Source organism: Siniperca chuatsi, linkage group LG22 (genome assembly GCF_020085105.1).
Source record: "Siniperca chuatsi isolate FFG_IHB_CAS linkage group LG22, ASM2008510v1, whole genome shotgun sequence".
Lineage (NCBI taxonomy): Eukaryota > Metazoa > Chordata > Actinopteri > Centrarchiformes > Sinipercidae > Siniperca > Siniperca chuatsi.
The window spans coordinates 18,532,877-18,556,989 of record NC_058063.1 but is presented as its reverse complement, the minus strand read 5'-3'; the positions used below and the strand labels follow the sequence as shown (position 1 = coordinate 18,556,989).

General features: G+C 40.8%; 1 protein-coding gene across 1 annotated transcript in view; it reads left to right on the top strand.

The window, feature by feature from the left end:
* The window catches only part of shroom4 (shroom family member 4), a 75,658-nt gene extending 54,222 nt beyond the window's left edge, over nucleotides 1–21,436 (top strand). The window contains exons 4-12 of the mRNA XM_044184745.1: nucleotides 3,894–6,846; nucleotides 10,810–10,871; nucleotides 12,087–12,950; nucleotides 13,542–14,216; nucleotides 15,673–15,802; nucleotides 15,975–16,076; nucleotides 16,948–17,118; nucleotides 17,688–17,830; nucleotides 18,344–21,436. Of these exons, the coding sequence (XP_044040680.1) occupies nucleotides 3,894–6,846; nucleotides 10,810–10,871; nucleotides 12,087–12,950; nucleotides 13,542–14,216; nucleotides 15,673–15,802; nucleotides 15,975–16,076; nucleotides 16,948–17,118; nucleotides 17,688–17,830; nucleotides 18,344–18,500 (5,257 nt within the window). The 3' untranslated portion in view covers nucleotides 18,501–21,436. The remainder of the gene's footprint in view (nucleotides 1–3,893; nucleotides 6,847–10,809; nucleotides 10,872–12,086; nucleotides 12,951–13,541; nucleotides 14,217–15,672; nucleotides 15,803–15,974; nucleotides 16,077–16,947; nucleotides 17,119–17,687; nucleotides 17,831–18,343) is intronic.
* Nucleotides 21,437–24,113: the final 2,677 nt, after the last annotated feature.

Genomic DNA, 24,113 nt, shown 5'->3' with positions numbered 1-24,113 from the left:
GCTACTGGCCATACCAGACCAAATGCGGCTGTAGCAGCAAAACCCATGAATGTATAGAATTGAGCAACTGTTTTATTGCTTATATATTCAACTTTTCATTTGTAAGAGGAGAAATTTGTTAATTCTTTGTTCAGAATCTATACAGTCTGACTTTAAAAGTTTTGTCCTAAAAGAAGCATGTGGTGTGCTGTCACATCATATACCAATGGGCCATGATTATGGCTCCAACTAAATATTAATTTCATTATCGATTACTTAATCATTTGGTCCATTGAATGTGAGAAAATAGTGAAAAATGCCCACCACAATTTCCTGAAGCCCAAATGTGTTTGACCAACTAACAATCCAAAAAAAGACTTTGAAGTGATTAATGAGTTATCAAAATAGTTGCCTTTTCTTTTTTACTGTCTTTTGATTAATCGATTACACAACTAATTGTTTCAGCTTTAAATATAATAATAGATATTTTTACATCACTGTGAAACGATTGGGACAAAAGACTGAATTGTCCAGCCAGGTTAAATAAAAACAAGGCATGTAAGTACAGTAGTCTTTGTATTGCAGTATGATCTCACAAAGCTAAACTGTAATCTTTTAAGGAAAGAGGAAGTTACCGTAGTCTCTATATTGACACACAATAAAAATAGCCTTTCTGTCTCTGTCGGTTTCATGGAACGTCAGTGCCCTGTACTGTTCTCCTTTTGATAAGAATCAGTGATATAATTTACTACTATTAGATTTAATAGTCCCACGTGAATTAAATAGTATGTGTGTGGGCATGTGTGTGTATGTGTGGGTCTCTTATTCCCACAGTTTCTTCTGCCTGATCTCATCTCACACACACACACACACACACACACACACACACACACACACGCATCTGATGAGGAGGTAGCTCCAGGCATAACTCTGGACAATGGCATGTGACTCCCAGAACATGTGGACAAAGAGAGGAAGACATTCAATAAACTGTGTTTGTGTGAAGGAGAGGGACATTTTGTACAGTCTGCATCTTTGTGTGTGTGTTAATTTCCACACTAAACAAGCGTGTGTGTTTATGTAAGTACTAAAACAAAATATGTAAGAGTGTTTGAAGAAACAATACACCAGTTTTTGAGTTTATCTGCACTTACACAATTGCTATCAACTGATCAGATATGTGTGTGTGTGTGTCTGTATTAATTGACACAGTGAGAATTAATCCAATCAGTCTGGACACACATGTTCCATCGTGTTAGTGTGTGCGCATGCAGGTTTATCTGTGTCAACCCTCACACTCACATGTTCCACATGATTGGGCAGGAGTGACTGTCATATCCTGTCCAGCTCCTGTCTCATTTCCTCTCTTCCTCTCTCTGTCACCCAGGTCAAATCTATACAGCAGCCTCTCCTTTCTCATTCATTGCTCACTTCCTTCAAAGACAATTTTCTCATGCAGATAATGAAACTTTTTTCCCACTATTCTTCCTACTTTACATTTTTGCTGACCATTTACAAATACATGCTATACAGTTAGACTTTTGAATGTTTTTTATACCTTTCCAGGCACCTTACCTTGCCAACTTGGTATAAAAATATTTTACTTGCTACGGCAGACCTCACATTCTTTCCTTGGAATTACACGTCTTTGCCTCTGTAACGTTACTTATCCTGCCTATGTGCTCTTCTGTGGAATTACACCATAGTAAGAAGAAAATCTAAATAACGTCAGAGATATAACCCTGCCATGTTATTTTCTTCCTTGTTCTTTTATAATTTGCAATAAACGTTGCGTATAAGTTAGTTACTGTTGAAGGTACTAGTTACTGTACATAGGCTAAGCTACTCCTTGGCTTAGACTTTGACTTAGATATATATTTGGCTTCAACACCTTTAAATATTGACAGGCTTATTGTCACACTTGCTACAGTACTACAAAAAACATATGCCACCTGTATTTTCATAACAATAAAAATTGCTTCCCCTTATTGAGGCTAACTTACCCTCGGGCAGCAGATGCTTATTTATTTATTTATTTATTATTTACCTAGTGCCTAATGGTAAGCACATAAAAAGACAAATGACCTACACAACTTGTGCAGACCACCAAAACATTTGACTACATGAGCACATAATCATATTTTGATAAGAGTAAGTTGTGGTAAAATACAAGAGTAACAAAACCCATATGTTTTCAGATTGCATGGATTATAAACCATAAATACCACAGAAACAACCCGAAGATAGTCTGCCAGTTGTTTCCCCATACTGGTTTGAGATCAAAGGAGAAGCCATTTAGAAATGTCTGTCTTCTGTAACCTCTCCTCTGTCTCCTTTGCAACTTTTCCTTTTGCTTGAATAAGACAGCAAATACAACGGGTGAGTGACCACTCTCTTCTTTATAGGAAAAGAAATACCACAATAAAATAAAAATGTCTGTAGACATTTTTGTTGCAGCCTTTACAGACTGGATTTCAACCAAGCACAAAAACACTGGGTGCCCCTACCCTCTGGAGCTAGTATCGATAGCAATATGTGTGAAATGTATTTTTCTACCCCTAAGCTCTCCTTATGCTAAAAACAACTCCCTGTAATTTTGTCTGATGTGGTTTTCTCCAAGATGTTGGGATTGTTGCGGAATTCCTTTTTTTCCTTTCTTCTTTTTGTAGTATTTTTCTGGCATTTTTGGCCTGTTATTAGACAGTTAGAAGTAGAAGGGAACAGAAAGAGGAGGGTGATGTGCAACAGAGGTCACAGGTCAGATTGAAATCAGGGACATTGTGGTTGCATGGTGTTCAGTTCAGCCTATTGAGCAACCACACTATTTGCTGTGTATGACATTTATTGCATGTCTGTCTGTTGTTTCTCTTGAGGTTTGATGGTTTATCTCTTTTTTCGAGTTAAAGGGTTTTTGGGGAGTCTTTATCTGATCTAGTGTCTAAGAATTACGGGTGTCATATGTTGTACAGATTGTAAAGTTCTCTGGGGCAAATTTGTGATTTTGGGCTGTATAAACGAAATTGACTTGACTTGAGATTTACTGTATTTTTTTTCCAAGTATTGGTCCGTACTGACTAAAACATGAGCAGGCTCTTATACCATAACATAATGTCGTGTAATTGATTCAAAGGTTAACTGACCTACTATCCAGTAAAAGGAAACAAATTTGTTTTCATTTTGTGATGTCAATCAAATTTGAATAAGTAGGTTTCAAATGTTGTGTACAAAAAGTGGTTATTATTTTTGAATGAATCCATATTTGATGTAAAGGATATGGGACAGGAAGAATCCATAAGAGGAAGAAAGAAATGAAAGCGGAAGAGAGGAATCAAGGGATGACTTAGAGATTTTGACTCCGGGCAGTGGGAGTTGATGAGGAGGAAATCCCTCTCCGCCTTAAGATGCTTCCTCCTAGGGTCTTTAAAAACACATGGGGCTGCCGTGGATCTTCGGCTCAGGACTGATAGAAAACAGATTCCCCAGCTGTAGAGTTCAAAAGTTGTATTCCAGAATGATATAGTGTATATGTCTTGGGGGAGAATCGCAACTAGCCATTTGAAAATTAAAGGAGACATATTGTATTTGGTTTTGTCAATCAAGGATTAACATTATACTGTTTAGAAAGAAACCACATGAATTTCGCCAAGTTGACATTAAATGTTACTTTGATTTTGATGAAATAGCATACTTTCTTTTAAGTTTTTTCTACAGTGTTGCATAAATAGCTCTGATTTTTCAATTAATAGACTATAAAATGTCAGAGAACAATGACAAATGCCCATTGCAAGTTCCTGAAAGACTAAGGTGACGTTAGTTTGCTTATTTTGTCTGAAGATTGGCTAAACATCCCAAAGGGGTAATTGATGTCTATTTTTGAATCACTTATGTTGATCTTTGTCTCCATGTCTTTGCAGTGACTTGCCCTTGCAGTGGGGTCAGCTGTCCAGACCTTACTCCTCCACTGACCGAAGCAGTTCCCTGGGTTCCATGGAGAGCTTGGACACACCAACGCCCATCACGCAGCCGTACTCCGACTCCCATAATTCGCCAGTCGACCCCACCCTCTTCAACAACAAGAGAGACTCTGCCTACAGCTCATTCTCCGCCAGCTCAAACACGTCTGACTACGCGGCGGTGCCACTAAGGCCCGGTGAAGCCTGCTCCATGGATAATCTCCTTCAGAGCCTGGGGCCAGCTTGTCAAGGCTACCCTGGTGGTGATACCTCAACCCTGGGAAGTTCATCTGCAGAGGCCCCGGATGAGGCGCAGCTTATTGTACACAAGTCCAGATCGCTGACCAGGCCAAGACCAAGGACTGTTGAGGTAAAAGAGAGGCCTTCCTCCTGCTGTTATGAAGAGGAGCGGAGGGGAGTTGACTTTGAGATCATAAGAAATGGAGAAAGAGGAGATGAGAGAAAGATGAACCCTCCTCAGCCTCCAACTAGGAAGGACAGTTTTAGGGCAACCCGGAGTCGCCCTAATGCCACCAACAAACGTTGCGTCTCTGCTCCTATTGAAATTTCCAGTGTTTCTTTTTACCATGACGAAAATAAGTCCTCTCTGAATGTTGAATCAGGAATCCAAAATGGCTTTCCTGCACCAGAAGAATGTGACAAAACTGGGAATTTCAAAGAGGATACCTTAGACTCGCACTATATCCAGAGACAGACTAAAGACATTAGACATATCAGATGTGATACTAGTGCTAATAAAGACTACAATTCAGACGCCACCTCAGATCACCACTCTGACCCGGTGACGTCCTCCCTAGTCCCCATGACCTCCTCTCGTCCTGGCTCCTTACCTGCAGAATCTTCCATGGAGGTTCAAGGGCAGTCTCATATCATGCACTCCCAGACCAAGCACACCTCTACAGGGCTGCACCGGCACAGTGCTCCTGAGAAGCTCCTCGCTACACAACTCCAGTTATTGCAGTTTAACAGTGACGGCTCTTCATTGGAGCCTTGCAATCCGTCGAATCCTTCTGATCGCTCTTTGTCCCCTTGTAGCAGCCAATGGTCTCATTCATCACTACAGCCCATGAGGGAAGACCAAGAAGCTTCTAACAACCACCTCCAGGCCTCATCAAACAAATGGGGAGGCAGCCGTTGCTCGACCCCAGGATCTGTGTTCTTGGAAGGGGATGATGATGATGGAGGTTCAAGTGAAGGGATGGGTGTAAATGGTGGGCCCCTTCCCCCAATTGAGCATCACCACCCTTGGGGCCGCTCTGCAAGCGTACCAGGGGACCCTACTGGATCATCAACCCAGGGAAGGTTGAGTTCTGACCAGATACTAGAGCGCGATTTTGAGCCTCTTAGTGCTGCTGCCAGTGTAGATACCTTACTAGAGGAGCAGAGAGCAGTGGACAGAGGAAAAAGTGGAGGTAAAAAAGAGGAGGTTGTAAAAGGAGAGACAGACATGAAGAAATCAAACTCATCCAGGAACCATCGTCGGAACCGTCGTCGCAGTGAGCGATTTGCTACCAACCTCCGCAATGAGATCCAGAGGAAAAAGGCCCAGCTTCAGAGGAGCCATGGCCCAGGAGGGTTGCTCTGTAGTGGGGAAACTGTCCATGAGGAAGAGGTTTCAGACTTCAATGAGGAGGGGGCAAACCCAGACCTGCCTGTCCAGGAAAGGAGTACCAAAGTTGCATTTGCCTCACCTGTTGGTCCCCAAGATGTTAGCACCACAGCACCAGTCGAGAAATCAAACACCTCAAGTGAGTCAAACCATGATGTCTTGCAGACTCAGCCTCATTCAACAACCTACTCTCAAAACAACAACCTATCCAGGTCTGTCCAAATTCTGGACCCAGGACTGCCCAGTTTTGGTGTTGGCATCCGAGTCGTGGAGGAACCAGCTCCTGCCGGCAAAGCCCGCCGCTGGCGTTGGACCCCCGAGCATAAACTCCAACCAGAACCAGAACCCAAACCAGACCGACGGTGTGGAGTCACGGGTGAGAAGGTGTTGGGAGTCACAGGGTCACGGCATGGGGTTTGTGCCTTCACCTCCTCATCCACTTCCTCATACAGTCGCTCCTCTTCCTGTTCTCGGATGGAGGAGTCAGATATCCTTCCATTTGCAGATAGAATGAAGTTTTTCGAGGAGACAAGCAAGGGTATGTCTGTGTCAAATGTCTTGAGTCTGTCAAGTCGCAGGCAGAAGAAACCCCCCCACCATCTGGAGCTCCAGGGAGGGGAGCTCGGTCAGCACCCAACCCAAAGAAGATACTCCTACCAGGGGGGACTTCAGCAGGAAAGTGACCTGCTTCCAAACACTGTGGAAGCCAGGAGGCTGTCTGTGAGTACCAGCAGGGAGAAGCAGAAAGAGAAGGAGAAGGAACAAGCGAGAGAACGGGAAGAGAGGGCAAGGGAGAGGGAAGAGAGGTTGAGAGAAAGGGAGAGGCAGCAGGAGATGGAAAGACAGGAGAGGGAATTAGAAATGGAGAGGGCAAGGCTGAGGGAGATTCAGCGGGAGAGGGAACAAGAGAGGGTGAGACAGTGGGAGAGGGAAAGAGAGAGGGAGCTTGAGTTGGAGAGAGAAAAAGAAATGGAGATGGCCAGAGAGAAGGAACGTCTCAAAAAAGAAAGAGAGATAGAGCTTGAGAGAGAAAGAGAGAAGGAAAGGGAAGAAGATGCTCAGCTCACCTCACAACAGGACTTTTACAAAGAAAAAAATCAAGGCTTCCAACACAAGGACAACTTCCACAACTTCCAGCCTAAGCCTCAGGCGTTCTCCCATAGCCAAACCCAGAATCAAGTCCCACGGTCAGCTTTTTATCCTGTCAACACCTCCTCCCAGCTCCTGGAGAACCAGCAACCTCTTCACCAGGGATACACAGCGAAGAGCTATACGCCTACAGAGGTAAGAGTGCTGCTCTCATTCAAAAATGCAGTCTTATACTCACATGCATCAAAACATATCCATGAACACATGCTTACACACACACTGGGCCCTATTTTAATCAAGCAAGCGCAACAACAAGTGCAGAGCAGTAGGTCTTGGGTGCACAGACTGTGTGGGCATCTCCAGGCGTTTGGATTGTTCAGAGCGGCACGACGTGAATACACAGCAAGAAAGACACGCTACATTCATATGGGTCATGAAGGAGTCAGGGGTTGCCAGGTTAGCTCTCAGTAGAGTCTGTTGTCCTGGGATCTGGATTATAATCTTGACTTTGTCAGGTTTATAGACAAAAAGAGACATAGAGTGATATGTGGGCTGAAAGAGTGGGTGATAGTGATCTGGAGTGAGTTGAAATATCGGTCAGTGTCATTTGGGCTTGAAATATGTTCACTTGTGAGCTGAACATGAAAAACACATGCTATAGGTGTACCTACTTATCACTCAGACTCCAACCGAAACATTATTATAAAGATTACTGATAAAGGAATTTTTATATCTATAGATATAAAAACCGTGATTTTTCAAGGCATCAATCCTGTTGAGACATAAACATGTTAGCGGTTCTAATTGCTTCCATTAACAAGTATGTTTACAAGCCTGCTGGCCTAAAAACCAGCAGCAGGCTTGCTAAGCTAAATAACAGCCTGTGTCCCAGCAGCACTGAAACCAAATAATGCCTTTCAGAGTGAAAGATAAACTTAGCAGCTCACTGAAATCAGACTGTGGTTTTGGACTGAACTGAAATGACCACTGGAGACTGAAAACTATCTTGGTTCTTTAAAACCAGCACCAGACCGGGATCAAGTGGCCACACTTGGATGTTGGAGCTAAGTGGCCATTCGTTCCAAGTGCTCCGTGGTTGAACGGTTGGTTTGAAGTTGAACCTTGCATCCTGCATGTGGTCAAAGTCTGAAATTCTCATTGAAAATTCAGCAGATCATTGAAATAGCTTGTGGAACTGAGGGAGATTGGGCAACAGCGGCGGACACTTGTGTCAGTGATAATAACAGCTTTGGGTTACATCTTTACCACAAACTGATTCGAGTCCCTTGGCAGGGGGTGCAGCCCCTTGTCTGAACTTTTGAATCCCCTGTGAACTTATTAGCAACCTTATCATTTGACACTAAGCAAAGCCAAACTGACGTTTGTTTTGGACTAAATGTATCTTCAGTTCAGCAGATATTTGGTTCAAGCTGACACTGTTTTGTTGTTTTCATGTGGTTTTACCATGTTGAGGCCTCAGGGAGCCTTGTTGGGATCCTTTTCAAGTAAAAAGTTGTTGGTTTGATGCCACGGCGATAACCCCATGCATTGAATTCTTGTTTCATATCTGCCGCTGACAACGTCCAATATCTTTAATGGTAACAGATGTGCTGGATGGACTACAGGGCTGTGATAAGGCACACACGCACACACATGAAAATACACTCATGCAAAGGGAAACACGTACATATCAAGGCATACATGTAAACACAGACACACGCATGTAAACGCATTTCTACCAGAAATGTATAAATGCCATGGTCCACTATAAAATTCAAACACACACTCTCACAGTTCCCATTTTAAATTAAATGGAGAATTCAGGTTCATTCATTAAGTTGTGTGCTTTCGTGTTCCAGTGTGTGTGTGTGTGTGTGTGTGTGTGTGTGTGTGTGTGTGTGTGTGTGTGTGTGTGTGTGTGTGACAGGAAACAAAAAGTGAAAATATAGAAATGTAATTGGCTGCTATTATTATAATTTTTATTATTATTATTTGTGGTCTGTCACTCAGTGGGCTCTCATTTGAGAAGCCCAGCTGTGTTTTCAGAAATGTTAGGAATAGTTCAGTTGAATTGTTGTTGGCAAAATTTAGACTATTAGATTATATTATTTTTTGCATCCCACCTCATTACATGAACATTACATCTACACTTTGATGCAATTTGCCCTTTTCTCAAAGGACATTAATATTATAAAGGTCAGTGTAGAAAACATTGCATGTATAATGCTCATTATACTCAAAATGAAACACATTCACAATTATTCATAAATTGAATTCACAGTATGTTTTGTTAGTTATTTGGTTGGTTATACAAATATTTTAAGATTTTGGTAGTTTTCAATATGTTGAACCTGGACAAGAAATGCTGGATTAAACTTGAACCAAATTGTCCTCTGCATGCATTATGTGAGCATTATGTTGTTTTCACCTTAAGAAAACATTTATATACTGTATACCTGCATCATGAATATGAATTTTATATGAATATAAAAAGGGTTAAAAACTTAGTCTTAGATTGTTGTGTCTTGCTCCCAAACAAAAAGCAAATATCAAAAATCAGAAGCATCATTATTACTCCTGTATTTTGCATGGTGATATGTTACCTCTTTACCAGGTGTTTCTATTGGATGTCTACTTAAAGGACTATACAAGACTCCAACAAGTAACTGCTCCAGGCCAAAAAATAGGCATTTGCCCTAGTAGATGTTTTAATTCCAGCTATTCACCAATAGAGGCCAAAAGAAGTCATATATTACTTTATGTACCCCTTTAAAGCCCAAGAGACAATGAATTTAAATGCAGAGAGGCCATCCAAGTACTTGCGGTATAGAGTTTATTATCACAAAGTTATCAGTGGTTACCATTTTATGGATTTTATACTCTGTTAACAGCAAGTGACGGCCAAATATGTTAAATTCACATCCCACCATTCCAACAAAAATACCATCTGAATGTTCAGATTTACATTGCAGACAGTCAGAAAATATCTCTGCACAGGAATCTGTGTGTGTGTACCCCACCGGTGTGTTTGTGCAGTTTATCCTCAGCTCTCTGTGTGTATCTATTGGCTGCTGTATCTCTGACCAGTAATGAGAGTGCAATGAGTTCGTTCAGCATTCCACTGGTGGGGTAATAACCCAGGTTGAATGCATTGTTCACACTTATCCTGTATTGTAGCCATAATGACCGAAGCCTCGTATTATTTCTTAAATCAACAAAAAACAGTTTTATCAGTCTTTCTAAGTCCCTCGCTTAAATTCTTGCTGTTAATCTATCTATCTGTCTATTTGGTTAATTGGTTACTAACTTAATGATAGCACTTTTCCACAAGTCAACAAGTTACAAAATCGTGCGTGAAAGTCCATTCTTCATTCAAACAGTAGTTTGACAAAATAAGCTTAACTCAATGACAGTTGAAAGCTCCAGGAAAAAAGCAATTAACTGGACTCAATTTACAAAGTGCTTAACAAAAGGACAACGCGTAGCTCAGAATTAAATCAAGTATAACCCTAATATAACGTAAGAATACAACAACAGCACAGAGAAAGATAGAGCTGAAACAATAAATCAATTAATTGACTTGTCGATTGACAGAAAATTAAATGGTTGCCAAGTAAGTCAATTAAGTTAAATATTAATTTGATGGTTTGAATTCTTAGTCTTTTATTATACTAACCTGAATATCTTTGAACTTTTGACTGGTGGTCAGACAAAACAAGCAATCTGAAGATGTCACCTTGGGCTCTGGGAAGCATTTTTCACTATTTATTGACACTGACTATATGATTAATCGAGAACATAATTGGTAGATTTATTGAAAATGAAAATCATTGTTAATTACAGCCCTAGAAGGAGAAATAAAAGAATATAAACCAATTTCAGAGAAGACAAACAAAAAATGTGTTTTGAAATGTTAGTTAAGCTAAAATAAAATGATACTGTAGTTTGCCGAACTGGGTTATGACATAAAAATGGTCAAAATTCAGCAGAAAACATCCCCACCCCCATTAACCTTATCACCACTGAAGTATATGGCAGGGTGGAGTAACACACCCACTTCCCTTCAGCAGGGACCTGTGCTGACCAACACTTAGCACCAGATTGAAGCCTTCCTTCATTCCTTTGGTGTTATTAACCGGCTTTAAATGTCTTCCACAGATGTATCCCGCCCGGCAACAGGAAACGACCAAGCTCAACAGGAAGTACAGCCTGACTGAGAGGTGAGCCACTTCCTTTAACAACTACATAGTACAAACACATACATAACCACACATAAATTCATAGAAACAAGTAATATTTCTTTTTCTGACTTGATTATCTTCTATATTTGTGATTCCTTTCTGACATAGCAATTCAGACACACACTTGCTCCATCCCTGTCTGATTGTGAGTCTCTGGAGGGTCGGCAAATTGTGCACTGACGGGCAGAAAGCCCACTCAGTCATGCCTGGCTATGATTTGACTGTAATGAGCTCTAAGTGTGCGGAGCAATCATCCATGCTCAAAATGTGACCATAATGATATGTGGTTGGATGGTGATTCCTGTATGTTAGGATGTAGGGGGGCATTTAGGACATGCATGGCTTGTAAAAAGGCCTCTACTCATATTTGACCTGAGACAGAAACAGTTCAGTGAGTCTGGAATGCAAAAAGGACAAATTTACTGTAATTTAACCACTTTCTCTATCTGACTGTTTTTGTTGCGTTGCATCTATTTTTGTCAAGGAAATTTCTCTCCGAAAATCTCTGCTGCACATCCCTATTTACCTAAAGCCCTGAAAACCTAGCTTTTTACTATGAGTGATGGGTGATGAGTGATGTTAAACTGTTAAACTTAACTGTTAAATAAGACATCAGGATGTTTTCTCCTAACTTTACTTTTTATTGTTGCTTATTTAGTCATGAATATTTGAAGGAATAGTTCACATTTTGGGAAACACGTTTATTAGCTTTCTTTCCAAGATTTAGATGAAAAGATCGATACCACTCTCATGTCTGTGCGTTCAGAGCTGGAGTCTGAACGCACAGATGCTGGATGTGGTTAGCAAATTGCTGTTTTAGAGCTTCCAGTCTTTATGCTAAGCTAGGCTAACCATGCCCTGGCTCGAGCTCCATACTTAGTGACACGAGAGTGGTATTAATCTTCTCGTGTCACTCGGTATTTCCTAAAATGTTGAACTATCCCTTTAAATAGCCATCACTAAATAAGAAACAAGTAGTTTCTTGTTGAAGTTAGAAAAAACATACTGAGTTATTGATTATTAAGAGTGTAGAACTCCTGTAAAAAACTGCTTTATCAGGACTGTGGTCCCTGCTCTTACTCTTGGAAAGAAATAGACGAGAATTTGGCACTTTCATGGCGTCTTTTATGTCCCCCCCTTTGTTTGTTGAAATATAATTTTTTATCCTCTGTCATTCCAATCTCCACATCACAGGGACTACGCAAGCTGGAGACGGGAGTCCAGAGCTCCAGAGAGCATTAATCAGTATCATCAGCATCCCCACCAGGGTCGATGGGGCCCCAGACAGGTTGACAGCGGCAACGATGACCGCAATGGATACGCATTTGCTCCCCCGCCGGCTCCTCTCTCACTCCGAGGACGCGCCATGTCTGAAAATGACCTCCGCTTCGACAGCAGCCATCGGTGGTCGCCGTCGATTTCTGTCGCAACCAGCCAGACCCTGAGCGAGGTGGAGGAAGGAGCTGGCGGCGTTAGGGGAGGAGAAGCTGCCAACACTGCCCGGCCAAACAGGAAGAAGACGCCGCCTCCCCCGAGACCACCGCCCCCGAAGTGGGAGCAGTTCCACCGCAGGCGTGCTTCTCACCACACCCTGTTCTCCTCCTCTTCTTCTACTGCTCCTCACTCCATCCCTCCCTCCTTCGCAGAGGGACACTATTCGACTCACTCGTCCTCACACATCCCTCCACTTGAAACGTCCAGGCAGAGGTCCTACAGTCTTCCTCCAGAGAGGCAGGAAGTGTCGGAGGGCTGCCCGCGCTGCAGCTGCATCCAAACTCAAACCCAGGAACGCACATTTTCCCACGCCTCGTCCAATCAAAATCAACCACACATGCAGGAACACCCTTTCTCCCACGCTTCGTCCGATCAGAATCAGGTTCAATTTAAGGACCGGGCCTTTACTGTTGCTCCGCCCAGTCCTATGTTCTCCAGGAGGGCCTTCAGACCAGTGGCTCCGCCCCAAAGAGAGGGGGACCTGAGGAGCACATATGATCAGGAGAGGGAGGAGGTTTTATCATCTCTACCTCCACCGACACCAACAGAGAACAGCGTGAGCAGGTGAGCTGGGCAGTAAATTCCAAGATTTATTGTAGTTATATCGTTATATAATGCACAATAATGTGCCTGCACATGTTTCATGTTCATACAGTTACACATCGCACCACAACTAGTTTTCTAAAGTGGTTATAGTGTACTAATCCTGCTTTGCTAACCATGCTGAAGACCTTTCAGATTCTCAGTGAATAAAATAATCCCATCTTCAAAAAACAGGATTTGAATGGACCTCAAAAAACCTAACCATCTGTGGGAAAATAGAATAAGATATTAAAAGTTTTTGAAAAGTAATCGCAGCCTTTGGAATGATTTATTTGAAGCTTTAATATTGCAAAAATAATAATAATTAAGGATGAGCTTTTTTTAGCTGAAAAGCAAGTCTGTTGCACCTGTAACCACATCCAGCAGTGATGTACAGTGTAATATTTTCAGCGGGTTTAAGTTACTCTTTAAAATTATTTCACTAGAATTTCTTGACTTGACAAGGTGACAAAAAAAAATGACGCCCATGTAATGTTTTTGTTTTTAAGGTACCAAAATATGTCAAATTTATATCAATTTATGTGATAATAAAGTTTATCTGTGTCTCTGCAGTTTATCTGAGATGAACATCAGCCACAGCCCCAACCAGAACAGAGTAACAGTGAAACCTCACAAACATCAGTCCAACGTGAGACCTGGAGCCGAGTGGGAGAGGGCCACATCTCCCAGAGTTCATAGCGACTCAACACTTCCTCCTGTCTTAGAAAATGGAAGTGTTGGTGGGGTTTTACCTCCTGAATCCTACTTCGCCCTCGACTACGAGCAGCAGCAGCAGCAGCTCCGTATGAACAGAGGCTTTCAGAGCATCGATCCGCAGAAGATCCCAGAACCAGGAACAGAATCAGAGACGACCCTCAGCCCGAGCCCTGCGCACAGCCTGGACGCAGACCTGGACGTCCCCATGGAAACAGACATTGATGATTTCCAGGAGGATGAGGGACTTCCAGCAGAGGACGAGCCGATCACCAGTGAGCTCCCTTGCTTTGCGCTGCCGGTTATGGTCCTGGAGACGGACATCGACACGTTACCGGACTCTGAGGCCTCGCCGTCGGGCAGGATGAGGGCAGAGAGCAGCTCTCTGGAGGAGGAGTTGGAGGCTGGGGAGAGCAGCAGAGAGAGGCTGAGCCTGGAGGAACTCTTCCCCCAAAGCTGTGAAGGAGAGTCGGGCACGGAGAGCTGGAGAGGGGCCTACCAAACCACAGAGCACAACACCGACAGCTTGGATAGGTAACAAGAGAGGGAACTACAAGGCTTAGTGGTGGAATGTGAATGTGTGTTTCTGTGTGTGTGTGTGTGTGTGTGTGTGTGTGTGTGTGTGTGCCGTGCATTAATTACACAGACCATTAGATTTGTACAAGACCTAACTGTTCTTGTCACTAAGCTTATTCCCTCTTTCCCACAACCTTTCCAGAGCACCTTACTGCAGCCAGTTTTCTTTTTTCTCTCCATGTTAGCTTTACAAATGGTTGTTTTTTTACTGTCACAGGTGCCAGGTGGGTAATTGTTGCCACATATGACAGAAAGACAAGTCCTAGAGAGTTTAGATGATCACAGGAAAATGTATAAGAAAGTGAATATAGACAGCTTGTTAATGTGGTGAACCATATCAGAAATGTAATCTGCGAAAACAAGTTTTGAGCATTTAAAGCAACACCCCTCTTTATTCCTCTCACCTTGCGTTTTACTCCTTTTTATTCTATCTACGTAGATCTGGGTGATTAGATTGAAATTAATATCACAGTATTATAAGATTGTTGTTTTTATATCAATAAACAGTATATGTATGGTAAATGCATGCAAAGTCACATTTAAAACTAGAAAAGGTGTGTGCTGAAAATTGCATGAGAGTTACAGTTTAAGTTGAAGCACTTAAATAGTCAGTTAAAGCATAAACATTGAAAGGAACTGAAGTGTCGGTTAAAGTGTTAGAGCTGAAAGCATTTGAAATTTCAATATCAAGTTTAAGCCCGGTAGGCAGTTGAGTTTTCAGTTTACATTTAAGCGCTGAAAATAGCTGAACAAACAGTCGAAGAGGAAACGCTGAAAGCAGCTGAAATGTCAGTCGACGTCTAAGCCACAAAACATCATTTGACTTGTAAGCCCTGAAAGTTAAAACAGTTAAAAAGCGAGAGCAGTAAAGTTATTTGAGTTACGAATGAGAGCTGAAATGTCAGTTGAATTGTAAACAATAAAAGCAGTTAAATTTCAGTTGATGCGTGTCTGACAAAACTCTTCAAATCTTCAAATCTTAATCATGATCTTACCATGGACCCTGTGTAAAAATTCACAACTTTACTATCCTTGTCACCTCTCCCCGTCTTCGAATCGCTTTTGTCCTTGGTGTCAGGTAGATATGAATTGTGTCATATTCTTTGTAGTTTTACATATCTTTCTTTTCTTTTTCTGTTCTTATGTCATTTCTGGTGTCATCTGCTCTGTTACCTGCTGCATCTTCAACTTGGCTTCTCATCTTATTTTTGTTGCTTTATTTGCTTGTTTGGAGTTGAGATGTTTTCCATATGCCCCTTGTTTTTCTTTTGTCTCACTTAGCCCAGATAATTGCTTGCATTTCTTATTTATGTACTTTTGTAATCTCTGTATTTTACGACTGTGTGCCTGTTTTATCGCTTTAGTTTGTTTTATCTCTGCGTAAATAAAATAAACTCCCCTCTCTGTGCCTCAGGCGGTCCGGTGCGAGCTCCAGCTGTTCGTCCTATTACAGCACGTCGGCAGCCAAAGCTCAGCTCCTGTCGCAGATGAAGGACTTCACTGATAACAGAGAGAGGGACGAGGACGATGAGCTGACCTACAAGGTAACACAAGCAGTTCCTGTCTTGCTTCTTAACTGGTAGTGTTGGAAAATCTGCATTATATGTGTGCTGTGTTTTTAGTATTCTCCAGTCAAGGTAAACATAATGACTATGGGAAGTTGACAGACATGTGTTGCCTGTTATTTTCATTTTGATTTCTCCTTCTGTCGTGCAGAAACAGCTGATGGAGAGCCTCCGCAAAAAGCTGGGAGTGCTGAGAGAAGCTCAGAGGGGACTGCAGGACGACATCAGAGCCAACGCACAGCTGGGAGAGGAGGTGGGAAGAAACTTCATCCTCTCATTCATTCATTCATCTGTTCATTTTGTCACTCACTGGCTTTTACTCGTGCCTCCCAAAACTGGTTATGGGAACTTAAACGTGCTCACTACCGTGTGTATTTTTGTGCTACAACTAACGTCTGATTTATTGTATTTCTAGGAATTGGTTTAACTTTATTTAAGTACTTGTTTTATTATAGATAAACCAGTTGATTATTTTTTTCAATTCACCATTTAACCTATAAAATGTCAGAAAACAGTGAAAAGAATGCCCATCCCAAGTCCAGTGAGTCCAAGGTGATATTTTCAAATTGCTTATAGCAAATATTTAGAAGCTGGTACCAGTGAACTTTTGGCATTGTTGCTTAAAAAATTACTTACACGATTAATTATCAAAATTCTTTTGAGCTTTAATCCCCACTCCTTCCTTAACTTCACTCAGTTAGACTCATTCATTCTTACTTATTTAGACTTTTGCACCATTTTGTGTACCCACATTGATTCATACATCAAAGGCTTTGCTATTGAGGGATGCAAAATGGTGCCATCAGGAGAAAGTAGCAATATTTATTCGCTTGTAGTTTTCATATGAAATCAATAATTTAAGCTTATAACTTAGTATTTTTGAACCAGGACCTTCAGTATTTTGATCAAATAGCTCATAAAAAACAAGGTATGTCAGCTTTAGTGGGTTACAGCTGTTATTTCAATGAGTCAGATACATATTTAATCAACATTTAAGTAAATATAAGCATCGGACTCGGCAGATATTAAAGGATTCAGGTCGGGATCAGAGACGAAAGAAGTTGATCGGAGACATCTCTAGTTTTTTCAGTCATCTCCAGCTGTGTCTCTGTCTGTGTCCTCAGGTGGAGAGCATGGTGGTGGCGGTGTGTAAGCCCAACGAGGTGGACAAGTTCCGCATGTTCATCGGCGATCTGGACAAGGTGGTCAGCCTGCTGCTGTCGCTGTCTGGGAGGCTGCTGAGAGTGGAGACCACGCTGGATACACTGGACCCTGAGACGGAGCACCACGAGAGGGTAAGCAGAGAAGGAGAAAGGACAGTGTGGGTGTAAGGTGTATGTGTAATTTAAACACAGCTTTTAAATGCACAATGAGTATTTTAACATTTTAAATTACAGTATGCTCTAAAATCTAGTTAAAGGATCATATTCAGAGTCTGGTGCAGCATGACATCTTTAACGTGCCACATGTGCATCTGTGTTTTAACTATTTGGTACATTTAGTCACAGTTAATTTAATTGGATTTTTAAGTGGTCAAAAAGCTGCACATTGGGGCTACATTGCCTCCACAAGCTTCAGATACATTTGCTAAATGCAGGCAGGAAGAAGGAAAGGACAAAACAACAAGAAGGTAAAAAACAAAGCATACAGAAGGATGAAGGGTAGGAAGGATATATGATGTGAGTGATTGAAAGTTAAGGATCTGCTGGAACCCAGAGAAAAAACAACAGGGTAGTTTGAAAAAGAAAGAAAAATCAAAGAAAGAGGCACTTAAACACAGAAAATGTGCAAATATTCACAAAAATCACCTCTTTCTCGTCTCTCTATAACGCTGCCCCCATCCTCCCCTATCTCTGCCCTCTAGCTCCCCCTACTGGAGAAGAAGCGTCAGCTCATGAGGCAGCTGTCTGAGGCTCAGGACCTGAAGGACCACGTTGACCGCAGAGAGCAGGCCGTCAGCCGGGTCCTGGCCCGCTGCCTCTCCCCCGAGCACCACAGAGACTACAGGTACAATACAACTTCATCATCCACTGTGGAAGTTTGTCTCTGAGTGCACCTCAGCAGTATAACACAAACTAAATGAAGGTTCACAACACTAAATTTTTATGTAATTCCTAGCTTTTTGATAGATGTAACAGATTCGATATGCCAGCATTTTATATTCATTTTTGTGCTCTAGTCTATGAAATTGGGTAAGGCTTATACAGACATATTACCACAACGAAGAAAATGTTTTATTGGCCAAAAAAGGTGGAAAATATACAAAATTTGACTCAGAGGGTTGCTGATTTAGGTCACAGGTAACAGAATAACATTCAACACAGCATTTAAAAAAAAATTAAGATTCACAAAATACCATAAAGGATAAGCTAAAACAAAATGCACTTTTAAGTGCCAAAAGTTTACAATTCAAGACACAAATAGTTCACTGATTGATCCATGTATCAATCGGTGTGCACTAAGTTACGTGTTTTATTAGTGTACATTTTTAAAATGTTTATGTCTGTTTTTCCTTCGTAGCCACTATGTGAAGATGAAGGCCGCCCTGCTGGTGGAGCAGAGGCAGCTGGAGGACAAGATCCGGCTGGGAGAGGAGCAGCTGAGGGGGCTGAGGGAGAGCCTGGGCCTAGGGCTGGGAATTGGTATGGGAATGTCGATGGGATACGGACATTATTGAAAAAAAACCAAGAAGAGATGAAGAAGCGGGGCTTGTTGTCACATTAAGTCCGTCCGAGTCAGTTTCAAGACCACAGGATGCATGTACATGCAGTGTACATATTTGTAAAAACACTGATTTACAGAGTTTCTTAAAGGGATAGTTTGGCATTTTAGGAAATCTGCTTATTCACCATGCTTATATACCACTCTCATGTCTGTACCCTGGCTCTGTCCAAAAGTAACAAAATCCGCCTGCCAGCCCCTCTAAAACTCAGTGTTTAACACGCCATATCTCGTTTTGACTTCCTGGAGTCATTATGCTAAGCTAAGCTAAGCATTGCCTGGCTGTAGCTTCATATTTAGCGTTCCAAAATGTCAAACTATTCCTTTAAGGATTAGCAGAGCTAACCAACAGCTCAAACACCCTGAAAGTTTTTCGGTTGGCGGGGAAAACTTGACTCCAACACCCAATGAAGACCAAAGCAGGAGGCACGAGTCCAAGGTGTCGAGCAGAAAAAAAGACTGGACTTAAGTGCTTAAAAAACAAAAAAAAAAAAACAAGAAGAAGAAAAAAAGTTGAGCATGGACTCACAGAAACCATTAACTAGAAACTTCAGAAATACACCAGAAACATATCGACAACTTAACCCCATAACTGTGATAAGAGAGCTGAGAGCATGTTTGTGAACACAGAAGAACAAGAAGAGGATGTTTTCCCCCAAATTTCACCCAGGTAAAAGACTGAAACTGGGGCGAGGACTCAAATTGAGGTTGTCACTTCACTAAGAATGTAAAACAAAGCCTGATAATCACATTTTCGTTTCTGTGGCCACAGTAAGGACTTCAAATTATACCTTCTGCTTCACACTATGTGCCTGAAACATGTACTGTAAAACTGTACTAATGACACTACACTTATTCTAACCAGTATCAAAGTACGTTGCCAAAGACATTTTCGCTTGATGAATGTGTCACCGAGACGCTGCTTTATTTTGTGAGTTTTCTTTTGTATTTAAATCTCCTGGTTCAGAGAATCAAAGGAGACGTTTTTCGGTGCTTCACACTAAGAAACTGTGTTTCCGTTAACAACACTAAAGTCAATATTGAATGATGCCATTTGCTGCATTATTAACTGCTATTGGGAAGTTAGCTAAATGTGTCATTTCTCTTTTTGTATTCATCTTTGTTGCTGGCTGACACCTGCATTCAGCGATACATATACTGTATTATCTACCATAATATCGTCATATCACTTTGTATTCCCATTACTGTAATGTCTGTGGCTGTTTTACTGTGTGGAGTTTGAGACTCCACCGACTCCTATACTGTCACGTAATAACTGTCATGTACAGAAGACACTTGTGTTTATAATGTATACGATGTGTATATAGTGATTGTGATTTGTGAAATGACTGGAATCTGTTGTAAAAATTGGTTGTAAAAGATGAACGAGAAGAACGGGATGAGTCAGCGTTTACTGTATATTTGACAGAGAATGAATCCCAAGGAGAGTTTGGTTTGTCTCGAAACCAGAGTTGCAGTTTTTCTCGCAAGCTTGTTCAAGCATTTTTCAAGCAAGTTTTCAAAATGTTGTTTGCCTCTTTTTTTTTTTTTTTTGCCCCTAAACTCTTCTGCTGGTCCCCAGTTGACATTTAATTGGTGCAGTTTGTATTTACTGGAGACTGTAGTTTAAAGAACGTTTATTCGCTTTCTTTTTGAGAGTTAGATAGATACCACTCTGCATGGTGAGTATAAGGCTACAGCCAGCAGCCAGTTAGCTTAGCTTAGCATAAAGACTGGAAACAGGGGCACAGCTAGCCTGGCTCTGTCCAAAGGTAACAAAATCTGCCTACCAACAACTCTAAAGCTCACTAATTAACACACTATATCTTGCTTGTTTAAAAACTAGCTAAACAGCTAACCTGCTTCTGCGTCGTTTTTACACTGTTTTTTGTACGGATTAAACAAACGAGATATAATTAGTGAGCTTTAGAGGTGCTGATACATATAGGTGGACTTTGTAACTTTTGGAGCCAGGCTAGCTGTTTCCCCTCTGTTTCCAGTCTTCATGCTAAGCTACGCTAACCAGCTGCCTGATTTAGCTTCATATTTAACACACAGATTTTAAAGTGGTATTGATCTTCTCATCTAACTCTTGGCAAGAGTGCAAACAAGTGTATTTCCCAAATTGTCAAACTATTCCTTAAAAACTTGAGTAAAATAGTTTTTTTGTTTAAAGTGCCAAAACACATAAAACTCAGTCTTGTTTTTCCCAATTTGTGAAACATTGACTTTCCTGAAATGTAAGATTTAAACAGAAGGGCAGCTTCAAGTTAATTATCCACCATCAAACCCTGCTGCCTGTCTGAGTAAATCAAATAAAGACAAAACAAACAAAAACTGCAGCTCAACAAGAGACGGGAGGGATTTGGAAGAGGAAATGTGTATATTTTGGCTGTTGAAAGGTGAAGTTAAGTGAAAACACAGACACCTTTATCATTTACTACTTTATCAGTTTAACCGGTTAATTCTTGATCAAGTAAACTTGTTCTGGTAAGAAGCAGCAAATGTGCAGCTTAAAGTTTATTATAAGTTAGTTTTACACTTGGTTTTGCTCATTGCCTTAGTTTCTTTCACATGATTCCTGCTGTTTTAATACCAAACAACCCTGAATTTAAGATGTCCACATATACTTGCTCTGTGTTGTACATATTACTTGTACTATAACAGCCATTTTCTAAACCGACTGGAAACTTATCGACTTGACAAGAGAGGAAAAAAAGTTGCTTGTTGGACCAGTAAGAGAGTATATTACTTCAGTTCGTGTTTTCCTATGTAATGTTGATTTATTACCAAACTTTTTTTTTGTAAAAAATGCATTACAAATTGTGTAACTGCAAAAACACTCTTGTGAGAAAAAAGTACCATAAATAATAATAATAGTATTTTAAACTAGCTTTACGTCCCCTGTTGTGATTTATGTCCTCCTGGGTGAACGGTCTCTTTATGCCGCTTCAGTGTCTGGTACCAAAATTTATTCCCTCCTGGGGGAAACTGTTGTTTGAATGTGGTGAGACGGTTAAGTAAATATGGCTGAGGGCAAATGGAGGTTGACGGATGATGAGTGGAGTGCCGAAGCTGGAGTCATTCAGCAGCTCTGCGGGAGCCCGAGAGATGTGGCGAAGAGACTCATTTAAGGGAAGTTAGTTAGTGCTTCAAGTTCTGTAGGTTGGGGGGTGTGTTCAGTGTGCAGTCGAGCTCTAAAGGAAGAGCTCATTAAAACATATTGATGATCCTGTGGTGTGGGGACCGATCAGCAGGAGGCCAGAGAGCCAATTAAAGTCTCAAACCAGAGATTATAAATCAACAAATCAAAACAGCAGTGGTGGATGGAGACTGTTTGAATTAAGTGGAAGTGCTACAGCAATAAAAGTGTTTTAAAAAAGCTCAGAAGTGTAAATTTAGAAAGAAAAATATCAGTTGGAGTTTTACATGTGGCTCTAATAACAAGACTAGAATTCAAACTTTTTAAATTTTTATATGAAAAAGTGGAAACCACAAAATAAAGTGCACAACTTGTAGTAAAGTCAAACTAGACACAACACAATCTGTATGTCAATATGTAGTGAACAACCTCAAAAAAAGTAACACCACTGACCTAAACTAAAATACCTTAAAAAGTATCACTACATAAAGTTGTGCAATTACAGTAACAAGACTAAATAAAAGTACTTCCAGAAACGGTGCCTCCAATACGCTAAGATTGTCCTTGGGACTCGTTTGTATGGAAGCCCATGCCTGCCAGGAAAAAATTAAAATGGTCACAATTTTGACTTACTAACTTCAGACTTATATACTTCTCGTCTTCTTCTTCTTCTTATTCGTCTCCTTTTTTCCTGTTAAATGTTCCTAAATTTATCCAAATCACAGGTCTTAAGATAGAGGGTGTCATATGTTGTACATATGTGAATTTGGAACTGAGATGAGGTTGTAAGTCACAATTTTTACTTTCTGTCAAAATGATAAGATATTAAATCAAGATTGGTACTTTTTTTGATATAAAAAATTATGTGGCAGTAAGTTGACATTTTTACTTTCTGTGTTAAAATTATGATATAGGCACATTTTTTATTTTCTATGACGGAATTATGAGATTCAAGTTTTGACTTACAATGTAAAACTCACAGTTATGAGATCGTAAGTAAAAAATATGAGTTTTTAAATTAGAAAATATAAGTCAAATGTTATTATAGAATTATAAACTTCCACCATTAAGTAAACATTTTGATTTATTATTTCATATTTTAGTTTGTGTTTTTTTTCTTGCCTCACAGCAAGAAAATCCTGGGTTTGAATCCACCAGCTGGCTGGATGTTGGTTTGTAGAGTTTGCATGTTCTCGGGTTTAATCCCACAGTTCGAAGAGCTGGGATAACCGTGCACAGGATAAGCAAAAATGTTGACATAGCATCTCTTTATTTTTACTTACCATTAATATCTTTATTACTCCTACCTTTTCACCTGTTTTTATGTTGTTTTCTTGGCAAGAACGGGCCTCCGTAATGTGTGATGCCAGCAAAAGACTATTAATCAATTGTTGGGAGGAATCTGGGGAACTGCAAATATTTATTAATTATATTTATATTTACTTTAAAAGAAACAGGCATTTTTCAGTATCAAAAACATGATAAAAGCCTTTTTGGTATGAGAAATGTATTTTTATTTTTATTTTTACAACCTACCCTGAAATAGTTTCCCGTCGTCCTCCGGGACGAGTTGGTATTATGTTATTTTAGATGATAACATATGTGGATCTTTCAACTGAGTGGTACTGGAGCCATTAATAAAAAATGAAAGCCAGACGGAGAGAACAGCGTTTTAGGTGGACACGTTTGGCCTCAGAGAGAGCTGGGGGTTGCTGTTCTGTGGAAATAATAAAGAAAACAGCTGTCGTAAAAGTGAAGAAACTGTGTTTTAGGGGATGCGAGGGAGTGCATTCTTCTGCCTGACCCAGATTAAAGAACAGAGGACTGGTGGGAATGTAAGGAGAGCTGGAAAAAGAGGAAAAGGATGGAAGACGAAACATGGGGGCGTGAATGAGTGCAGAGGGCGAAGTGACCCACATCTAAGAACGTGAGAAGAAATAAAGCAACTCAGCGTGTAAAAAGAGGAATGAAGGTATAAATGAGTTAAAAATGATGAAGGGAGCAGATAGAAAGACAGATTGAATTATTGCAAGGTCACTTAAAAAAAAAGAACTTGAATGATTGAGTTTATATTAAGGAAAGAGAAGGAAGTGAAAAGAAACAGGCCCACTAAGACAAGAAACACCGTGGGAGGCACAGTGGAGACATGTTTATGTTGGTCTGCAAGGAGCAGAGTGGTGGAGTGGAGAAAAAGAAGATGATGAATGAGTGGGAGGTGGGCTGCGAGAAACAAGACATCATGGGAAGTAAAGAAGGAAAAGAGGTAGCAATAATTAATCAGAGCTATAGACATAAACCAGGATGTCATAATGCCTTGCCAGTGGCATACCACACTGTGAAAATACTCCACTACAAGTGTGTTGAAAGTTTATTTATCTTAAGAAGTAGGAGAATTCAACCCATAAAGGAACACTTCATCCTTCAGTT